This window comes from Equus przewalskii, chromosome 4, assembly GCF_037783145.1.
Source record: "Equus przewalskii isolate Varuska chromosome 4, EquPr2, whole genome shotgun sequence".
Classification (NCBI taxonomy): Eukaryota; Metazoa; Chordata; class Mammalia; order Perissodactyla; family Equidae; genus Equus; species Equus przewalskii.
This window is the reverse complement of record NC_091834.1, coordinates 89392461-89416096: the sequence shown is the minus strand read 5'-3', so window position 1 is coordinate 89416096 and position 23636 is coordinate 89392461. Positions and strand designations below refer to the sequence as shown.

At 38.1% G+C, this 23636-nt stretch overlaps 1 protein-coding gene across 4 annotated transcripts in view; it reads right to left on the bottom strand.

Annotated features, from left to right (window-relative positions):
- The window catches only part of NUP205 (nucleoporin 205), a 79380-nt gene extending 55981 nt beyond the window's left edge, over positions 1 to 23399 (bottom strand). The window contains exons 1-9 of one of the 4 annotated variants that reach the window (XM_070617822.1): positions 23119 to 23169; positions 17151 to 17475; positions 14850 to 14992; positions 13416 to 13587; positions 11409 to 11553; positions 10363 to 10522; positions 9707 to 9935; positions 6374 to 6538; positions 1961 to 2136 (exon numbers count right to left, since the gene is read on the bottom strand). In XM_070617822.1, coding sequence (XP_070473923.1) covers positions 1961 to 2136; positions 6374 to 6538; positions 9707 to 9935; positions 10363 to 10522; positions 11409 to 11553; positions 13416 to 13587; positions 14850 to 14900 — 1098 coding nt within the window. In that variant the 5' untranslated portion in view covers positions 14901 to 14992; positions 17151 to 17475; positions 23119 to 23169. Of the gene's footprint in view, positions 1 to 1960; positions 2137 to 6373; positions 6539 to 9706; positions 9936 to 10362; positions 10523 to 11408; positions 11554 to 13415; positions 13588 to 14849; positions 14993 to 17150; positions 17476 to 23118 lie in introns of all 4 variants that reach the window. The other 3 variants (XM_070617823.1, XM_070617821.1, XM_008534968.2) reach the window with 3 other exon arrangements.
- Between the last annotated feature and the right edge of the window lie 237 nt (positions 23400 to 23636).

Genomic DNA, 23636 nt, shown 5'->3' with positions numbered 1-23636 from the left:
GAAATTAAACAACACACTTCTAAATAACCCATTGATAAAATAAGTCTCAAGGAAAATTAGAAAATATATTAAATTGAATAAAAAAGAAAATATATCAAAATTTGTGTGATGCAGCTAAAACAGTAACTAGAGACTAATTTATAATACTAAATGTTTATATTTAAGAAAAAGACAGGTTTCAAATCAAAATCTAAGCTTCTACCTTAAATAACTAAATGCTAAGGGTAAATTAAACCTAAGCAAAACAAAGAAAATAATAAAGGTCAGAAATCACTAACAGTGAAAGAAAATACAAAAAAAAAAAATCAATGCAACCAAAAGCTGTTCATTGGAAAAATCAATTAAGACTGATAAACCTCTAGCCAGGTTAATTAAGAAACAAAGAGCGAATTATCAACATTAGGAATGAAAGAAGAAACATCACTACAGATCCTATAGACATAAAAAGTAACATACAGGAATAACTTTATGCCAATCAATTTGATAATCTGAATGAAATGGACAAATTCATTGACAGACACAAAGTACCAAAATTCATTCAAGAAGAAATAGATAAGCTATATAGCACTATATCTATTAACGAAATTCTAGTACCCTAGAATTGTGTGAATAAAATTCACTTTAGTCAAGCCATTTATGATTTTGTCTATTCAAATCCCTCTCTTCCTTTATCTTTCCAGATGACCATTATCTTTCCATAACCAAAGTCCTAAAGACTAATAATTAGGAAAAGCTTTAAGCCTTAACCTTTCTAAGACTTCATTTCCACAAATGTAAAATCAAAGGATTTCTTCCTATTCCAAAATTCTGTGATGTTAATCTATCAAGTCCTTCAAGGTTGACGAGGGCTCAAGTTATCTGTTAAATACTCCTTGACAATTCCAGTCCTGAGTGAGCTATCCTTAGCCTAAAGAAATCCATTGTAATTTGCTGTCTATACCTCTCATTTACTTACTACCTATATTTTTCTGTGCATATCTTATTTCTCCAACTAGATTATACATTCCTTGCTGGCAGGGAATGAAGCTCCTACTTATTTATCTTCTTTACAACTCCTAGCATAGTACCTGGAACACAGAAGAAACTCAATAAACACTTGATTCATTACATAATGAATAAGCAATTAACTCCTTGATTGTGGCCATTCTGGGTACTTTTTCCATTTACCTTATTGTTCAAGAGATACAGCATCAGAACTGGACAACTCTAATACAAGTATAGGCCTTTCAGGGTCCTTTTTTTTTATACACAAAAAAAGGTGGTTTCATAGGGCTTTACACCCTCATTTACTTCCTGTCACCACTTTGAGGGCTTCCTTGGCATAAAATGGCACACAGAACATATACTATGTAGGAACTGTCTGAAATGGTTCTAAGAACCCTTTTTTGGATCAAAGTTATAGCTCGAGCCCCTTATTCAAAAGTAACCTCAGTAGGGGTGGGCAGCCCATCACCTAGTCACGTCATGAAAAAAAAGGAAAAATTAACCTTTGCATTAGTTTCTTAAATCCATTACTTTACCTGTATCCACACAGAAGCCCATTTATGCACTATAATTAAGAGTCTAAACAATTATCTATAAAACTGGAGGTTTTTCCCTATATATCTTCCAGATCACATATAAAAGTATTAAATAAAGCTACCTCAGCATCGATCTCTAGGATGGCATAGGGTTAATAATTTTCTACCCATAGAAGCATTTTCATTTGCCTATTACTTTCTCATTATAAACCATTCTCAATGTCAAATATTTCTTCCTTTTAGCTTATTCTCAGTGAATGGGTCTTATTTCACTTTGATGAATCACAAACTAATTAACAAGCTGTAACACAACTGCTGCCAAATTTTAGTCTATAATAAAAGATTTTATTAGTTGTCAAAACATAGTTAATTGATCAGTTTTAAATTATTTTATAAAATTCTTCTACTACTTTTTATTCATCCTACATTATTGTACTTACCTTCATTGGCATAAGCGCAAGGAAATCTGTGATGAGATTATGGATTCTACGAATATAAAATTCCTCCTGATAGAAGTTTTCTGATACCACCACAGATTCAGTGAGGAACAGAAAAACATTGTCAGCAATTGCGAGCTCTGCCATTGCTTCATCTGCTTCTGTGAATTCAGCCAGTGCTAAAAATATATTTAGAAAAACAGCACATGGAGGAAAAGTTATTAAACTACATTATAATATCTCATAATACTTTGCTGATGGTTCAAAATTCAGAACTCTTCTCAACATTCTAGCACGTCCTATGCACAAAATAAGACTGTGTGTAACTATAACTGACTCACAAACCCCTAAGAATTACTGAAAAAGTACATTAGAAAACCACATGCTCTTCAAAATAACATGAGGAGTGATAAAAAAATTATTTTAGAGATGTATCATGCAACACTGATGTACTCAGGGAGCTATTATTAAAATATTAAAATGATCCTAAGGCTTTAATCTCAACGAAATGAACTAGATCATTCAGAAAAAGTCTTCACAGCCAACAAGTGAAGACCAAAAACATGATCAGTTAAGTTGCTCTACTAATTTGGTAAACAACTAGCAAAACTTGAAGAACTGAATCTTAACCTAAAGACACACTGGTCTACTTGCAATGCTTCTAGCTTTATATTTTGAAAATTTGAGACATCTAAAAATAGACAAGACCAGTATAATGAACCTCCACATATCCATCACCTAGCTCCAGTTTTAGCCATTTGCGGTCAGTCTTATTTCATCTAGATCTCCATGCATTCCCCCTCCCCATCTAAACTAGACTGAAGCAAACTCCAGACAATTTAACATTTCACTCATAAGTACTTCAGTACACAACTCAAAAAGATACTTAAAACACAAAGAATACACCACATACACACACAATACCATTATCGTATCTTAAAAAATAATTCTTCAGTATCAAATATACAGATAATGGTCAAATTTACAATTGTCTCACAAACGTTATGAAATATTTTGGTTTGGTCTTTTGCTTTTTATCTTTTGCGTAATTGTTTGAGAGAATCAGTATCAAAATAAGTTGTACACGTCGTAATCAACTGGAACATCTGCAGGCTCCTCCCGTGTCTTTTTCTTCCCTTGCCCTGTATTTGCTGGAAACAGTGGGTCTTTCACCCTCTAGAGTTTTCCACAACGTGGTCTGGCACTGCAGTCCAGTGGTATGTTTAATATATTTGCCTGTGCTCTGAGTATACTAAAAATGGATAGTCTGATCTAGAGAAGCTTGATCAACTACATACAATTTTTTGGGTAAAAAATATGTCACAGGTGATGACGTCCTTCCATCAAAAAATACATTGTCCAGGGGCTGGCCCCGTGGCTGTGTGGTTAGGTTCGCGCGCTCCGCTGCAGGCGGCCCAGTGTTTCGTTGGTTCAAATCCTGGGCGCGGACATGGCACTGCTCATCAAGCGATGCTGAGGCAGCGTCCCACATGCCACAACTAGAAGAACCCACAATGAAGAACATACAACTATGTACCGGGGGGCTTTGGGGAGAAAAAGGAAAAAAATAAAATAAAATCTTAAAAAAAAAAAAAAAGATTAAAAAAAATACATTGTCCATTACTTCTTTCAAATTTTAAATATAAAATTGCTAGGTAATGTCGTGGTAATCTGCCTTTGGAAAAGAACTGCTACATAGCTTATTCTGCTTGACTGTCATAGAGATCAAATACATAGTGTGCTACTAAAAATACATTTTCAGTGCCTTGAAAGTCAGGAATAGACATAAGCCAGGATAGTCTCAACCAGAGGAAAACAGAAGAGTGGCAGTTTTTTCTGGCTTATGTTTTGTTTTGCATTTTGAAACACAGCCTGTATATCTACCCATACCATACAAACTCCTTGAGAACAAAATATTTTCTCAATTCTTTATTATGACTAATAATTATGACTACTAAAATTACTAATTAACATTAATTAAATATTAATAACAGTAATGATTAATTCCAAACCTTCACTTGAATTCAGAAATAGTGGAATTAAAATTGCAAGATGATCTATGAGGAATTTAAAAATGTGGACAAAGAGAACAGATTAGTGGCTACCAGGGGAAAGGTGGGGTGGGGGGTGGGCACAAAGGGTGAAATGGTGCACCTACAACACGAATGACAAACATTAATGTACAACTGAAATCACACAAGATTGTAACCTATCATTAACTCAATAAAAAAAAAATTGCAAGATGATCAATTCAAGAACTACTTCTTGAAGACTATTTAATTAGGTAATAAAGCAGCATTAACATCTTAAGGTAAATTGAGTTTTAATGTCTAAAAAAGTACATTAAAATTTTATAAACTTTAGTAAAATTAAAAACGTTTTTTATAAAATAATGTAATAAACATATTTGATAAATTTTCAGAAGTCTATGAAGAAAGTAGGAACTAATTTTTCAAAATTGAGATCTTCATTAAAACTTGTCTGGATTATTTCAAGAAATGACCATTTCTGCAATATAAGATAATTTTTCTTTTCTATCAATTTTTAAAATACAAATAGAAAAATGCTTATAGTTTAAAAATGTTCATTATAATAGCCCTAATTATCAAAGCTTATAAAGGGGTATAAGCATGTAAAACTAAAGAGATTAAGTAGCCAAAGATCTAGGATTTGAAACAGGGTCTGGATTCCTAGACTATTCTTATCTATTATTCTATAGCAAACTATAACATATTCTACTGTGCCTCTTGAGATTAGGGCAATGGTACAGCAAATTACAGTATATGAATTTGATTAACTGTCACATATACTTAAAAGTTTAAAGGGTAGGGGGATGGCCCAGTGGCCGAGTGGTTAAGTTCGCATGCTCTGCTTCGGTGGCTCAGGGTTTCGCTGGTTCGAATCCTGGGTGCAGACGTGGCACTGCTCAGCAAGCCATGCTGAGGCAGCATCCCACATGCCACAACTAGAAGGACCCACAACTAAAAATACACAACTAGGTACCGAGGGGCTGTGGGGAAAAAAAGGAAAAATAAAATCTTTAAAAAAATAAAAAATAATTTTTAAAAAGTTTAAAGGGTAATTTTATGCCAGAAATAAGACTTGTAAATGAATTAAGGGGTAGAGTTGAGAAACAGAACTTGCACATGAATGTAAACGTCTAATTCACCAACCATCAGCTTTAACACAGAAAATGCTTGGCCAAAGAAAGACTCCTAACAAAAACAGCTTTCTGCAGACCCCGTGGGAACAGCATGACACTAGTGAACAAAATGTTCCGAAAACATACGATTGATAAGATACTGGAATCTGCTGACACTCTAAGACTAGAAAACATTGACATGAATTGTAAATTTTAATAAAACTTTTCCATATTTACCACAAAAACCTACAGAAGTGACATTTCTCTGGGCTCCAAATTACAAGGAAAGCATAGTTCTCATCCTGTTAGAGTAAACCACTATTAGTAGGATAAATACATGAATGTAAACAGCAGAATACGATACGCTATAGTGGGTAACAGACTGTTAAAAGCCAGAATTCCACAACCGTTCTTCATTTTTTTTTGGAGGAAGATTAGCCCTAAGCTAAGATCCGTGCCCACCTTCCTCTATTTCATATGGGGGACACCTGCCACAGCATGGGTTGATAAGTAGTGCGTAGGTCCCCACCCAGGATCTGAACCTCTGAACCTGCGCCGCCAAAGCAGAGCACGTGAACGCTACACTACTGGGCCAGTCCCTCCACATCTGTTCTTGATTGACCCAAATATCTCTTTTCTGATATATTGCATTTAAAAATAATACCAGGGGCCGGCCCCGTGGCCAAGTGGTTAAGTTTGTGTGCTCTGCTTCAGCAGCCCAGGGTTTCACTGGTTTGGATACTGAGCGCTGACATGGCACCACTCATCAAGCCATGCTGGGGTGGCATCCCACATGCCACAACTAGAAGGACCCACAACTAAAAAAAAAATACAAAACTATGTACCGGGGGATTTTGAGGAGAAAAAAGAAAAATAAAATCTTTAAAAATAATACTAGTTTTTAATTTGACACAGTATGAAAAATTAGTTCGTGAACAAAACTAGGAAGAAAAATGTAAAAAAAGAAACTAAATTTTAATTAAAAAAAATATTGTGGTACTGTCATTTCAAATTTTAAACTCTTAAGGAAAAAAGAAGCTAAAACAGAATTGTGACTGGCTCCAAGAAAGGGAAAAAATACTTCACATAATTTCTTTTGGGAGACAAGAAAAAAAAAGTCTGTATTTCACAACAACACAAAGTTTCATTTAATGCAACTCTAGATATCTTCCTATGCTCATGCTTATACATACACAAAGATAACCTCCCTTCCAAACTGCCGTTAAATGTTGATATTTTGTTTCTCACAGTAAAATTGTCTACAATCAATTTACCTGTCACATCAGGTAGCTGAGATATTCCCCTCAATGCCAGTGCCCAGGCAAGTCTAACAATGGCTTGCAGCCCAGGCAGTTTCCAAGGCTGTGAGTCTTGAAGGCGAGAGTGAATTGTTGCAATGTATTGTTTCTCCGTCAACAGCGGAAGTTGATGAATCATATCTGAAAATAAAAATAGACCATTATACTAAAAAGCAGAAAAATTTTCACTTTTGATATACAGGAATAACGTCCAAAAATCAGAAAATCAGAGTACACCCATCAAAGAAGTATGACCAATTAACAATAATGTTTCACATACCAAAAAGAACACTACTTTACAGTATACTACAATAAAAACTATATACAAACTACAAATGAAAGAGGAAATAGACAATAATCCTAAATTTTAATTTCATTATTTTCAGTGATTTTTATAAGTGTACTATAATAAAATTTTAAAAAGCTAACAGTAATCAAAACAGCATGCTATTGGTACAAAAACAGATGCACAGATCAATAGAACAGAATGGAAAGCCCAGAAATAAAACCACACATCTGTGGACAGCTAATCTTCGACAAAGGAGCTGAGGGCATACAATGGAGAAAAGAAAGTCTCTTCAACAAATGGTGCTGGGAAAACTGGACAGCCACATGTAAAAGAATGAAAATTGACCATTCTTTTTCACCATTCACAAAAATAAACTCAAAACGGATCAAAGACCTAAAGATTAGGCCTGAAACAGTAAGTCTTCTAGAAGAGAATATAGGCAGTACACTCTTTGACATCAATTTCAAAAGAATCTTTTCAGACACCATAACTCCTCAGATGAGGGAAACAATAGAAAGAATAAACAAATGGGACTTCATCAGACTAAAGAGCTTCTTCAAGGCAAGGGAAAACAGGATTGAAACAAAAAAACAGCCCACTAATTGGGAAAAAATATTCACAAGTTATTTATCCGACAAAGGGTTAATCTCCATAATATATAAAGAACTCACGCAGCTCAACAACAAAAAATCAAACAACCGGATGAAAAAAATGGGCAGGGGACATGAACAGACATTTCTCCAAAGAAGATATAAGGATGGCCAATAGACACATGAAAAGATGCTCATCTCACTAATCATCAGGGAAATGCAAATCAAAACTACAGTAAAATATCACCTTACACTTGTTAGAATGGCAAAAATAACCAAAACAAAAAGTGAGAAATGTTGGAGAGGTTGTGGAGAAAAAGGAACCCTCATACATTGTTGGTGGGAATGCAAACTGGTGCAGCCACTATGGAAAACAGTATGGAGATTTCTCAAAGTTAAAAATAGAAATACCTTATGACCCAGCCATCGCACTACTGGGTATCTATCCTAAGAGCTTGAAGTCAGCAATTCCAAAAGTCCCATGCACCCCTATGTTCATCGCAGCATTATTTACAATAGCCAAGACATGGAAGCAACCTAAGTGCCCAGCAACTGATGATTGGATAAAGAAGACACACACACACACACACACACACACACACACACACACACACACACACAATGGAATACTACTCAGCCATAAAAAAAGGAAAAATCGTCCCATTCACAACATGGACGGACCTTGAGGGTATTATGTTAAGTTATTATGTTATTTCAAAGCCAGATAGAGAAAAACGAACTCTGTATGACTCCACTCATAGGTGGAAGTTAACATATAGACAAAGAGAACAGATTAGTGGTTACCAGGGGAAGGGGGGGGTGGGCACAAAGGGTGAAGTGGTGCACCTACAACATGACTAACAATAATGTACAACTGAAATTTCACAAGGTTGTAAACTATCATAATCTTAATTAAAAAAAAATTTTTTTAAGCTATAAAAGCCACTCATTTTTTGTGTATAAATTCTAAAATATAAATCAATGTTATTTAAAGATCAAAAAAGACAATTTTACTAGGTAAATAGCCTGAATTTAAAACACCCAAAAAAATGCTGACCAAAACAAAGGATGCAAATTGCAAATAATTTATCTACTCTGATTATGACATAAATAAAATAGCCAAATAACAAAGAATTTCCAATTTACAGTTCAATTATACTATGGTACCTCAAACAAGCACAGGATTTGGCATAAATACTAAAATAACTGGAAACACCAGTGACCACCTAAAATTTCATTTATTTTACTTTGCTACTTCGTATACTTCCTTTTGATGTCATCTTGTGAATAACTAGTTCAGTGGTTCCCAAACTTTAACCAGGAATAATACATTCTTTATTTAATTTCCTGTATTTTGAAAGCTTCTGTCTACTACTGCACATTAATTAATAATTCACTTTTCCCATTTGTTAATCAAAGATACATAGAATGACCATTAAGAAATTATAATTTAAATGAGCTAATCAATACAAGTACCCTAAACTGACACAATTACAACCTAATGCCAAAAACCACACATCTTAGTAAACCTATGAAACTTTCCAGGCATTCCACTCAGCTTTTCGAAGTTCCAGCTTCTAAACTTTCATTAACACAGCCTACCTCTACTTAATGCTATGTTCATTTGATTCAATACAGGAAATCTGACCAATGCATTAACTGGCAGCATTCCTATCTGAGAACAGGTGGCACTTATTATGTGACATACAACATACTGTGTGACAACCTGATTGGTGGTAAGGAGTAGTTGTGTTTTAAATAAGCCTTTCCTAATGGCTAAGGATGGTCACCAAAGATGAGTGGAAAATGTCACTCTTCTCACATACCTAATGAGAGAAGACCTAGCTGATACAGTCAAAAGTGGACAGGGGATAGCTGTTGGAATAATTAAAAGGGATTATTAAATAAATGATTAAATATTAAATAATTTTAAAAAATTAAAATAAATACTTCCTTTCTGGGAATCATTTTTGAGATCCTCAGTTCTAAGTAGTAATTGTTTATAAGGCTACCAAGAGAAATTTTACCTACTTCACAGAAAATAAAAGCCAAAAATAATATATTACTAAGAATTATGATTATCCTCCCTCAGAATGTTTTCATGAAAGGTTTAAAATGTAAATAAATAGTAAAGAACAAACAATTAGGTAAATTCGGCATGCATAACTCATGAAAACATATCACATATCCTTTAGCACTTGCCCATTCCAAAACCCAAAATGACAAAAGAAACACCTAACAGCTTGCAATTATTTTTAAAACGTGCTCTTATACCTAAAAATTCAAATATCGATGAATTGCACACAAAAGAATAAAATATACAATTTTTTTATTTTAGTAGTTAAAATATTACCCTTCTTAAATGTTATCTCCACAATTCTAAATCTGATTTTTTAAAATAAACGCATTAATAGGTATAAAATCCAATACCATCACGTTCCTCTGTGCTTTGTTCTATAAAACTGGTATCAAAGCAGTAGAGAAGTGCCATAAGAAGAGCCAGATTCACTGAGTCCAATGAGCCATTAGCCTCAACTGTCACTCTCTCCAAATGTCCAATAAGGAGAAGAGTGTCATCTTTGCCTAAAGGTGACTGGCAAGCCCAGGCAAAAAGGCTTTCTGCTAGAGACTGCCTGCACTCCTTGATGAGATCAGAAACCTAGAAATAAAAATATATGATTATCAGGATAAATAAATTACAGTGAAGCCTGGTCTTACTCCACAATGTAAACTGTCTTTTACAAAGGCTAACTAAACAAATGTATCTGAATCCACGAGTGACCCTAAACTCACAGCTCTGGAATTCTGAACAAACCCTAATGTTAATTCCTCATTCTTAAGTTCCAAGCTCCTTTATGGGATAATCAATTTCTTGAGGAGTTCATTCCAGAAAAAGAGCTAGAATGGCACATAAGTAACTAGAAAGAAGCTGAAACAACTGCAAGTCAATTTCATGGACACAGCTGCCTACACACTTTAACACGCATTACTAATTTTTGTATGCCTGCATTAGAAGAATGTTCTAATTATCATGACTTTTCTGCCTCCGAGACACAGACAACCATGAAGTGATCTCAAACTCTTGCCTCTTTGCGATGTTTTTCACTGCCCAAGCCTCTCTCGCGCTGCAGTTTTTCAAATTCATTGTTCACATCAATCTGTGACACCAGAGTAAGGACTTTGTAAGTCAATCCTTGCTCCATCAGCTCATCTGTAAAGCGTGTTGTCATGGAAACTAGCTCTGGACTGTAATGAAAAGAAATCAATAAACAAAGTTATAATGAACAGTAATGTTTATACGTCCTCATTATATGGACACAGCAAATGCTCTTTTTATTTTTTTTATTTATTTATTTTTTGTTAAAGATTGGCACCTGGGCTAACAACTGTTGCCATTCTTTTTTTATTTTTTTCTGCTTTATCTCCCCAAACCCCCTCTGTACATAACTGTATGTCTTAGTTGCAGATCCTTCTAGTTGTGGGATGTGGGAGGTCGCCTCAACGTGGCCTGATAAGCAGTGCCATGTCTGCGCCCAGGATCCGAAGCCTGGGCCGCCGCAGTGGAGCGCACGAACTTAACCACTTGGCCATGGAGCTGGCCCCTCTTTTTATTTTTATTTATTTTTTTTTTGGTGAGGAAGATTGGCCCTGGGCTAACATCTGTGCCAATCTTCCTCTATTTTGTACGTGGGATGCCACCACAGCAGAGCTTAATGTGCGGCATGTAGGCCCACACCCAGGATCCGAATCCACAAACCCCAGGCAGCTGAAGCGGAGAGTGCAAACCTAACCCCTACGCCACCAGGCCAGCCCCTGCTGCTCTTTTGACAATAATGTTGCATTACTGGAAACAACGAGGATGAATTATAACCTAGCTCTTTTCATTCTTTCTAGATCATTGGGTTTCAATAAGCTTCTAACCACAACTTGAGTTATTTTATATTTGTAAAAAAATAAAGCAGGTTTAAACTACTGTGTCATTCTTGGCAGAATAAGGGAGTATTTATTACTCAATTTATGTTACATACTTTACTTAAAATTGTACACGTCAATGAGAAATTTTTGTTTTTCTAAAATTATAACTCTTCAAGTAATTTCTAATTAACCCCTGAAATCCTAAGAAGCACCACACCTGAGTTCAAGGGTCCATGTCTTTCCTCGTCTAGACTGTATCAAGGCTTTCAGGGAATTTGCAATGCATCGTTTTCCATCCCAGTATAAAAGAACAGCTACTAATCCTCTAGTGAGGCCAGGAAAATGCGGCTGTTGGTGCTCTCCTAGAGAAGAAAGTTAAGAAATAATTAGTAAATAAACTCTTATGTGTTTAGGAAGAGACAAAAATCAGTATACCAATGTTCAATTCAAAGAAATCGCAGAATCTCAGGGTTTACAGGGCCCTGAAGGTCCTCTACTTCAAACATCCATCTACTGTTTTAGTCTCTTTCACATGAAATCTTTCAAATATTTGGAAATTTCTTTCCCTAGAGTCTTCTCTGGAAATGAGATAAGCTTTTCTTATGTTTCAATTTCACTTGCCCTTTTAACTGCTCTCCTTTGAATAAGTTCCACTTTGTCTTTTTTAAAGTAACTCGCCTACAGTTCAGTGTCATTTCCCATGGCTTCTTTCTTCCCTTAGCCCAATCACTCCTGCACTTCACACCCTTCTGTCACCCAAATTCATCTCACTGCCTCACACCTCTATACCAGTGATTTCTCCTTCTGGACGCCCTTTGTCCTCCTGAGTGCACACCTATTGCACTTGACATATGCCTATGTACTCATTTTTTAACACCTGCCTTAAGCCTCATGATCTTCATGAAAACTCTCTACAACATGAGGTCAATTTAATCCACTTCCCTCTGTACCGTCACTAAATCTTGCAACAAACTTACATTGATGCAGCTAATGGTGTCATAATTATTTGTTTCCATGTCTTTCTCAATTATTAGACCCTGAGCTCCTTTACACTAGCTGAAGTTTTATCCATCTTTATATCCCTGAAGTTTTAACACAGAGCCTGGCCCACAGCACACACGAAACAAATGTTTGCTAGATGAAAGTTCTGAGTTAAACTCAAAACTCAAGCATGTCCAGTTAACGTCTCCATCATAGAACGGGAAAACTACCTTACTCGTTCTCAAAATCACACTTTTTATGTAGCCTTAGGTTAAAAAGGACTTTGGCAGCCACGAGGTATCTTTAGACACATTAGACTTTCTTTCAACTAAAAGGCCCACATGACTTCTCCACATGGCTCTATTATAATTAAAATGAATTATTTATTTTATGGAAATTTCAATCTTTTCTCTACATAGCAGCCAGAGAAATAATTTCCAACTTATTCCAGATTCTGTAACTCTTCAGCTTAAAGCCCAGGCCAACAACTTCCCATTGCAATTAGAATAAAGTCCAAATACTTTTCATGGTCAGCAAGATGGAGTATGATCTGATTCCTGCTCTATCTTCATGTTCCTTCACTCTCCCCCTCACTCCTGATGCTCCAGGCTCAGTGGTCTTTTATCCTTTAGCATGACTTCGTGCTCACCTCAAGCACGCGCTGTCTGCTCTGCCTGGAACACTCTTCGCCAACAACTCTGGCTCTGTGTCATCATGCAGGTCTCAGGTTAAATGTCCCAAACCCAGAGAGGCCTTCTCTAAGTGTCCTATTTAGAGTTGCCCCGCATCAGTTCCTACCCTCTATATCCCACTGCTTTGTGTTCTTTTCTTCCTAGAATTCAGTATTATTGAAATTATCTTTTTTTAGACATATTCATTGTCTGAATCACCCCCATGAGAAAGAAACTCCAAAAAAGTAGTGACTATACCTTCTTATTCATTATATGGCAATTAAAGCTTTGTGCGATAAAACTTCTGAGATGCAGCCAGTTATTCTTTGCTAGTAAATTACCATGTAAAAGCCTATCTTAAAACAGTTAAATTACCTTTAACAACTCCAATCACTAAAGCCTTCCTAAACTCAAAGATAAACAAAAGGAAATATTTTGAATATGTTTTTTAAAATAAACTACGTACTTAAAAACCATTTTGCAATCTAAATGATGTAATATTTTAAAGTGCGAGTAAACAATTTTATAATTCTGCACTACCTTACCATAGGTTCAGTTAAATGTCAACCTACCGGCGAGGAGAAGCTCAACAGCTGCCAATTCTCCAATATCAAAAAGGTCACTGAGGATAAAGGCCTCTTTAATGAGCTGTTCGGGAAGAAGCCGGGTCCCCTGCTGACCCTGGATGGCGACTCCTTCTGTACTGGCTTTCTGAACCTTCTCATGTTGTTGAACATTTTTTGGCTACCATGATTAAAAAAAATAAATAAGATCATGTAATGAAAACGGTACATTGGAAACAAGGTCTATTAAATTGTTACCTAAAGAAGTTTATTCATGATAAGGCAGCCGGGTTAACACAACAAAAGAAGTATTTTCTTGTCAGATAATCTATAATTAGACCTTTATGAGGTAAATTTTGTATTACATTCAACTTTCTATACTATTACCACCTTCTCAATAACTGCTTCTCCTAAACTCTGAACTACAAAATTTTGAGAAAGCACACAAAATAGCATACTACTTTTCAAGTTCCTAAGGAACTTTTCCAATTATATATTTAATAAATAAAAACAATAAGGTCTTTAAGTAGGAAATAAATAGATATAGGAATTGTTGAATTAATGAGTAGGGCTAATAATGATAGTTTATTAATATATTATTGAAAATGTAGTCTTATTTCCAAGAGAATAGAATTACTTGATGGATCCTAAGATCTTAAAAATTTACACTTTGAAAAAGGCCACAAAGGTCATTTAATCTAACTCCTCTGTTAACAGATGGGAAAACTGATGCCCAGCTAAGTCAGGTGACTTGCCTGTGGGCATACAACTCTAGTGGTAGAGCCAAGACTGGAACTCAGCTCAACTGGCTCCCGGGCTAGGGCTCTTTCTACTAACGATAGAAACAAAAGCTAAAAAAGCAAAAGGCCATTTCTGGTAAGACGAACCCATAAATAATTCTTAGATGGTCTTCTTAGTCTAAAAAATAAAATTGTCAATTAGCAAGGAAAGGTGTTTCCAAATATGAATCCCATTCACTAAAGAACTCTATTCCTGGTTAAAAAGGATCTCAAGATGTAGTGATTAATGATACGCAAGAATTAATTATTTCAGCTAACACAACTTGCATGAGACTATGAAGAGTTAAAATGTTGAAATGTACCTGGAAATTAATAAAATAATCAATCTTACTGAGTTTAGATGTATTAACTATAGGTCAGAAATTTCAAGGAGCTCATTTTTCTGGAATATACTGAACTTTCTAAATCATATTCAAATATTATTAAGATATCTCCTAGCTAAAGATAAATATAATAGTAACCTCCATGGAGAACAAAAAGAAGATAATAACTGCTCCTAGGAAAAGCCACATTTTTAGAAAAAACTTGAATCAATGAACTAGGACAACTAACATACTTCATTTACATACATTAAGAATTTACTTGCTCCTTCAATCTTTAAAAAAGAAAGCAAAGCCAAGAAGCAAAAAAGAAAATTTCCTACTGGGTTTTTGAACAATGAGATGAAGTCAGGTTTGTGTTTCTTCAAAATCATATCAAGAAGATGGACAGCTTCAGGTTGTCTTCTCCAAAGAGCGTTGCCCACTGTTTGCCAGATGTCTTTGTAAGGACCCCAGAGACTAGCAGCTTAAGGAAAAAATAAGGAAAACTAGCATCAAATAAAACATATATTTGGAAAATAATATAAGGTTACTGTCTATACATTTTACCCATGCTCACAACTACTTTTAAATGTACAAAGTTATACACACAAAGCAAACATACATACAAACCAAACATTAAAAGTGTACTTACTAGAATTCTCAAGTAACAATATAAACATCATTTTATCTAACTTAATACAACATAAAGTAAATCCTGACTTTAAATTGGAACATCAACTGAACCTGATATTTTGCCCCTTTATTAGCTATAAGACACGGAAATAACCTTTTTAAATTTAAATTTCCTTACGTATAAAATAGTCACATCATCTGCCTCACACGGTTTAATGGATCAAATGAGATAAACTAGATAAAACACACAATACAGTGCCTGGCATATTGTAGGCACTCAAATATAAGTGCCTTTCTGTTCCTCCCTAGAATGCAAATGAAACGCAAGGGTAAAAAAGCTGGGGGGGGGGGGAGGGGAATCAGATTTCATGTAATTAGCAGCTGAAAAATAAGTATTTTATTTTGGCTGGGACACTAGCTATTACAAAACAGCATAGACATAAGGAATACTTCTGTAAATTCATATGAGAAGGATCCCATTTTGACTCGTAAAGGTAATAATAATAAGGAACACTGAGCTTTTGCTATGTGCTACTGAGCACAGTTCTAAGGTCTTTACACGCGTTATTTCATCTCAAACACTATGAGGTCAGCAGTATGTCTTCCTCCATTTTATAGATAGGAAAATGAAGCAGAGAGGTCAAGAAACTCACTACGGTCACACTGGATAAATAGGTTGTGAACTGAGGCAGCAGCATCAGAATGCGCCCTAGTCACTAAGCATTAGTGCCTCCATACATAATATTTGGAAAGGGAAAACGTCTGAGAAGATGATTTAGGTATTTCAGACATATCTGGTAAACATTCTGGTAAGTGAAGAAATTAAGATTACATCTAGACATATTTAGGCAAATTCATCTAAACTCATCCAAATTCACTTCTCTAAAAATATTTAAGCTCCATTAGTGAACAGTAAAATACCATAGGGGAAAAGAGAAACAATCCTGGTCTTTAAAAACTTACAATCAGGTTTGGGAGACAAAGTATACATAAATGAAATATTTCAATGACAACACAAAAAAGGAATATGATTGTTGCCACAAAAGATATAAGAATTTCAAGAGAGTAAAATGATGGTCAAGGATTTCTAAGGGATGGCTGTACTTGGGTAGCAATCTGAAAGACGGAGAAAATCCAACGAACAACCAAGGGAAAGTGTGAGCAAAGGCTCACAGATAGGTCTGAAAGACAGAGAATTCAAAGAGCAGCACTGAGATTACAGAGGTCAGAGCGGTGGCTTTCGAACCTTTTTGACTATAACTCATGGTAAGAAACATTCCATATCTACCCAGTGCACACATACATGCAAAAGTGAAACAAAAGTTTAATATGAAATACTAATGAATATTCATTTATTAGAAAAATGCACTCTGATATTTTGTCTTCTGTTTCCTTTTATTGATGGGGGACCCATTAGTTTATTTTAGACCCACTGTTTGAAAAACACTACCCTGAAGCCCAAGATTTCGGTTTGCAAACAATCAGACATGGTACTCATATGCGTTTATAAAGACTATGAAAAGGAAACAAGTCAAAACCAACCAATTAAACAGAAACTTGGAACTAACTATAGCCTACACTTTAAAGGGTGGTTGTAAATGGTTAACTACTATCTGAGGAAATACAAATCCAAATAAAGCTACCAGGACAGTAAGGATGACAGGAAAGAGAGCTGTAACCTAATGAAATGCATTACAATCTTACGAACAATGTTGTCAGAAGAAAGCAATGTACTGCAAAAAAAATTTTTATGGGGGATATGCAGGGAGGGGACAGACTAAACCAGTCAAGCTAGATCATTAATTCATCTGACAAATATTTACTAAGGGCATTCTATGTACCAGGGACTACAGACTGAGCAAGACAGACAGGATCCCAGGCCTCATGGAACTTATAGATTGACAAAAGAGACAGACATTGAACGCAGACTTCAAAAACAATTACCAGCATAATAAAAGGTATGATGGAGAAGTGCAGGGTGCCAGAACAAATAAAAGGAAGAATCTAACCTAATCTGAAGGGCAGGGCAGGAAGCGATGTGTTAGGTCTTTGGCGTGGGGATATGGAGGAATGGGAATCAGCACGTCTAGACCTTACAGAGAAAGAGATCGTCCAGCTCCCTGCTTTGCTTCCCCTGCTTTGGTCCCATACTTGCCAATCTTCTGATTAAAAAATACAGTTTGGGGCCGGCCCCGTGGCCGAGTGGTTAAGTTCGCGCGCTCTGCTGTGGCAGCCCAGGGTTTCGCCAGTTCGGATCCTGGGCGCGGACATGGCGCCACTCATCCGGCCATGTTGAGGCAGCGTCCCAGATGCCACAGCTAGAAGGACCTGCAACTAAGAACATACAACCATGTACCAGGGGGGATTTGGGGAAGATAAAGCAGCGAAGAAAAAAAAAAAAAAAGATTGGCAACAGTTGTTAGCTCAGGCACCAATCTTTAAAAAAAAAAAAAAAAAAAAACCAATAGGGGGCCGCCTCCGTGGCCAAGTGGTTAAGTTTGCGCACTCCACTGCGGCAGCCCAGGGTTCGGATCCTGGGCGCGGACATGGCACCGCTTGTCAGGCCACATTGAGGTGGCGTCCCACATCCCACAACTAGAAGGACCTGCAACTAAGATATACAACTATGTACAGAGGGGGTTTGGGGAGATAAAGCAGAAAAAAAAAATACAGTTTGTCATATAAGCTTCTAGAGTAAAGAATGTGCTGACTAACCAATAAGATTACCCATGCAGATATACTTCCTATTAAAGATCAATAAATTGGGGGCCGGCCTGGTGGCTCAGTGGTTAAGTGCACATGTTCTGCTTCAGCGGCCTGGGGTTCGCTGGTTGGGATCCCAGGTGCAGACATGGCACCACTTGGCAAGCCATGCTGTGGCAGGCGTCCCGCGTATAAAGTAGAGGAAGATGGGCATGGATGTTAGCTCAGGGCCAGTCTTCCTCAGCAAAAAGAGGAGGATTGGCGGCAGATGTTAGCTTAGGGCTAATCTTCCTCAAAAAAAAAAAGATCAATAAATTGGCTTACTGGTTATACATCTGTCTTAGATCCTGAGTTTGGAGAAAAATCAATTACTGGGATGTAATCTACTCTGGCTACACTAACAAATATCAGAGTTCAAATCTGTCAAAATGAGGACCCAACCCTGGATCCTGGTGCCCACCCGTGAGGTGCTAGTTGGATGCTGACTAGCTGACTTCCCTAGAGATTATTTTGTTGGCCTTCTCTAACTGCAAAGGATAGAGCAGGTTTGAGCCTTGGATTCCAGTCCAAGATGGAATTTTTCCTATTAGTAAGTGGAAAAATTTCAAGTAGTAGATGACAAAACACAATTGGTATTGTGGGACAATGGTGTGGTTCATGGACTAACTAGAACAGGAAGTGTCAGGAACCAAGGATGGTAGGTAGGTAAGCCACTCATGAGGTGGTGAAATGTAAGTAGGATAAGGCAGCCAAATAGAAAGGAAAGGCCTGTCAGTAGAGAAGGGTCAGAATTGGTAATTTATTTGCACAGGGTATAATGGAAAGATATCAAAAATGACTCCTAGGCAAATATGAAACTTGCCTTACCACAGGTATTTCAAAAATCTAACAAAAAGCTGACAGAAGTCAATTCTCTGCCTTTAAAAGTAACACCGAGGCTGGCCCCGTGGCCGAGTGGTTACCTTCACGCACTCTGCTCAGGGTTTAGCCAGTTCGGATCCTGGGCGTGGACATGGCACCACTCATCAAGCCATGCTGAGGCGGCGTCCCACATACCACAACTAGAAGGACCCACAACTAAAAATATACAACTATGTACCAGGGGACTTTGGGGAGAAAAAAGAAAAATAAAATCTTTAAAAGTAACACAATATACAATAGAACCTCTGAAGAACAAATACATTTCTTTGTGCTATACATACTTAGCATAACAAGCTCAGGGAGTTTTAGAGAAAAACTTTATCTTCCCTCCTTTATGGGAGGCATCCAATAACAGGTCACAAATCTCCACACAAAAAAACCCACGTATGCTGGCCTCCTTAGTCTCTCATTAACATCAACACATCACAGAAGGTAACTGCAACAAAGAGTTATTGTCAGTCTGTCTTTGATTACAAATGAAAGGAGGCTAAAAATTTTTCCAAATTACTAAAGATGTATTTTTAAAAACAGTGATCTGTATATTTGAGAAATACATTTATTTTCCTTAATGTTTAGGGACACCTCCAGCAAATCACATTTATTGACTCATACATCATGTACTAGGTGCTGGTAAGCTTATAGTGTAGTGAGGAAACACACGGATCACACAGTCATACATTAGCATAAAATCCAATTTGCTAAGTGCTATGAAGGAGAAGGTACCCAAGGCAAGAGATCACATATTAGAGGAATCTCACCTAGCCAAGGACATCAGGGAAGGGAAGGATTCCCTTCCCGGAAGTGATGATTAGGCTGAAATCTGAAGGATAAAGTGAGACTTAACTGAGGGGTGGGAGGTAAGGACAGGCATTCCAGGAAGAGAGGATAGCACATGGGTTCCCACAGCAAGAGGGAACAGTGCATTCTCAAAGAACTGAGAAGAAGGCTAAGAGAGCTAGAGTACAGAAAAGGGTTTGGCAAGGGAGGAGACTGCAACACCAAGCGGGGCTTCCTAGCCCTTGTTAATGATTTGGGTCTTTATCCTAAAAGATCAAGCTAGATAAAAATTAAAAAATGTCTGCTGGACTTCGTGAAATAGAAGAGCATGTTAACCTCACTGAAAGCTGTTTAGGAGGATGCGAAGAGACTAGAGTGGGTGGAGGAAGTGGAGGAATGGAAATGGATTCAGTGTATGCTGATGAATCTTTTGAACAGTTTGTGAAGAGGAGTAAGAGGACAGAGTGAGACATGAGATGAAGATAAAGAGGGGAGGTTAGCAGAAGAAAAGCAGCAAGAAAGAGATGTGAATATACGAGAGAGAAGGGGTTATAGGGAGAAGGGCATAAAGGGTGGGATCTACCTTAGATAGGAAGCCACAGGGAAAGTGATTCAAAAGGGACAGATATAGTTTCTAGATCTGAAGGTGAAAAGAGAGCTCATGTCCATTTGCATCTATTTTCTCTGTGACTAGGAGACTGAGGGGTCAGTTGGAGGATAAAGATTTGAGGAGCGTGGAAAAGGTATGAAATAGTCAATGATGTGAACAGGACAATAGTGACCAGAGTGCCACAGAGGGACTGTCAAGTAGTGTTAATGGTGGCTTACTAACAAGCCTGTATGTCTACTCGGCCGGGATGAGACAGGTCACGTTACTAGTAAGTCACCCAGCTGAAACTCAAGCGCAGGCCTTAGAACTCTGCAACTTCTATTTTTGCCCCATTCTACAACTCTAAGACATTTAATTTTTTTGAATTGTGGTAAAAAACACATAACACAGAATCTGCCATCTTAAGCATTTTTAAGAGTGTAGTTCAGCAGTGTCAAGTGCATTCACATTGTTGTACAACAGATCTCCAGAACTTTTTCATCTAGCAAAAGTGAAACTCTGTACCCATTAGACAACAATTCTAACTCCCTGCAGCCCCTGGCAACCAGCATTCTGGTTATGAGTTTGACAACTTTCTATACCTCCTATAAGTGGAATCACAGTGTTCGTCTTTTTGCCACAGGCTTACTTCACGTAGCAGAATGTCCTCAAGGTTCATCTGTCTTGTAGCATGTGACAGTATTTCCTTTTTAAGGCTGAATAAGATTCCATTGTATGTACAATACTACATTTTGTTATCCATTCATCCTTGTACAGACATTTGGGCTGCTTCCCTAAAATGTTTAATTTTTTTTTAAAAAAAATTCTCCTGACTTAGCTTTTAAAAACGTTTCCTTTCTATGTTACCAGTTAAACACTCTTGCCACAAGGCCTTATTATTCAATGTATACCCTTGCAGCTGTTGGCAACTCCTTTTCCTTTTCCCTTTAATGATTTATGTTGAATGATGGTAACTGGGATGAGTATGTACTAAAGAAATGTATATAACCACACTTACAACATGCAACCCTGGGCCTGGGCCAGTGGCAGGGTGGTTAAGGCTCTGTTCACTCAGCTTCCACAGCCCAGGTTCATGGGTTCGGGTCCCAGGCACAGACCTACTCCACTCACCAGCCACGCTTGTCCCATATACAAAAAATAATAGAGAATTGGCAGGGATGTTAGCTCAGGGCTAATCTTCCTCATGCAAAAAAAAACGAGGAGGGTTGGCAATGGATGTTAGCTCAGGGCAAATCTTCTCCCAGAAAAAAACAAAACATGTAACCCTCGCTTTTAAGTTTCCTTCTGAGTGGGAGGGCAGGACAGCAATATTAAGGGAGTAACTTCATTACTAACATTCAGATATATGAAAATTTGATGTAATAAAATGAATTACGTTGTGCTTAAGTAGTAGCATGTAGTAGTTTAAGCACCTGAGACTGGCTTAGAATCATTAGCTGTATAACCTTGGGGAACTTACTTACCTACCCTAAGTTTCTATTTCCAAATCTGAAAAATGAGGTATTTAATAGCAGCTACCTCATAGGTGTATAAAGGAGATTAAATGAGATAATGGAAGTAAAACACTTAGTCCAGTGCCTGGCACACAGCAGGTATTCAATAAACATAATGCATTATTATAAAAGAATTTATCGTAGTGTTTCTAAAATGGTTTGATCTGCAAAACTCAGATTTAGATAACTTTTCATGAATATCAGTCCTGTGGAAAGTATAACAAGCCAAAACCAAAAAAAAAAAGAGACTGTATAATTAGAGACAGAAAGAAAAGGAGTCCGGGAAAGACTCCTTTTTTTTTTTTTTATTAAAGATTGGCGCCGGAGCTAACAACTGTTGCCAATCTTTTTTTTTTTTTCTGCTTTTCCTCCCCAAATCCCCTCAGTACATAGTAGTGTATCTTAGTTGTGGGTCCTTCTAGTTGTGGCACGTGGGATGCCGCCTCAGCGTGGGCTGACGAGCGGTGCCATGTCGGTGCCCAGGGTCCGAACAGGCCCGCAGGCCGCTGAAGCGGAGCGCGGGAACTCAACCACTCGGCCAAGGGCTCGGCCCGGGGAAAGACTCCTCTTGAATGACATTCTCTACAAGTATTTACCATACAGATATACTTTTAATTGGCCCATGAAGCTATGCGCGTCTCAATCCAGGCAGTGACATTCTGAGCTGGAAATTATTCGCTTTCAGGATCGCTCCGCCCCATGCAGGGCTTTCCGCATCCTTCCTCCGCCCACTAGGCGCCAGCAGCCGAACGCAGGAATTGTGACAATCAAAACGCACCCAACTCTTCAAACGCCCCTGGGGGGCAGTACCGACTCAGATTGAGAACCAGAAAAGGATCCACCCCAAATCTTCCAAGTTCCTTTACTACCTTCTAGATTCTACCCCGCCGCGAAGATCTACTGCTCCGAAGGTCCAGGAGCATCCAGGGATGGGCCACACCCGCAGAGCTCGGAGTCATCTGCTGTACCCATGGCACCTCCTTCCCGGCCACCTTCCAGACTGCGGGCTTCATAATCCTCGCTTCCTGCAGGACCCTCTAACCTCCACGAGGGGCCCCCGTGCCCTACTTTGAGGTGCGAGTTTTCAGCCTGCGCTCGTGACTGAAAATACCTGGGGTCCACCGGACTCATTGCCGGAACCTTGCACGCCCAGGCGAAATCCAGGCCACAGACACCCCCGGGATGGGGGGGTGGGAGGGACCAGGCTCAGACCTGGGCTGCAAGAGACTGCAGGCTGGGTTCCAGTAGACCAAGCCTCCTTGCCCGGACCCTCAAACCCAACTCGAGGGCTAGAGCCGCAGCGCCGACGCGCGCCATTCAAACTGGGGAGGGGCAGAGTCTAGGCCCAGAGCTAAGGAAAAGCAGGCATCAAGCACAAGTGGGGGCCTGGACTCCGAGCAACCTGACAGCCCGGGTCTCTCACTGAAGATCGTCGCTGGGTCCCAGTTTCCCTTTAGCCCTGGCCGCACTTACCCGAATTTACCGCCAACAGCGTCGCCATCTTGAAGGCGCACTAACGGAGTCCTCCTGCCTCACAGAGGCCCAGAAAATGATGAGGCTGCCCGAGGCGACGCCTGAACAGAAAGGTAGCATGCTGGCCCCTGCGAACGGCACGCTCGGCCGACTCCGCCGTACAAAGCCTCGAAAATCTGCTGTGGGTCACAGACGTCAATTTTCTCCGGGATTATTCCCATTCTAATAAGGCGAGGACAACCAGTTGGGAGACGCGAGGTCCTCGATTTGACGTTAATTGTGCAGTGCATCCTGGGACTTGTAGTTTCTTTCTAACGATGACTGAAGTTGGTTAGGTGGAAAAGATGTTTTGAGACTAGTTATTGAAATGATGCCCATTTATGATATTATAAAAGCCGTAAATTCAAATCATTATCTCCATTTCAAGTTAAATCTTCCTTGCATTACTCCTTTACTTTGGGGAGTGGAGTGGGGTAAAAGATGTCTGCACCTCAGTCATTTGATGGGTTACAAACTAA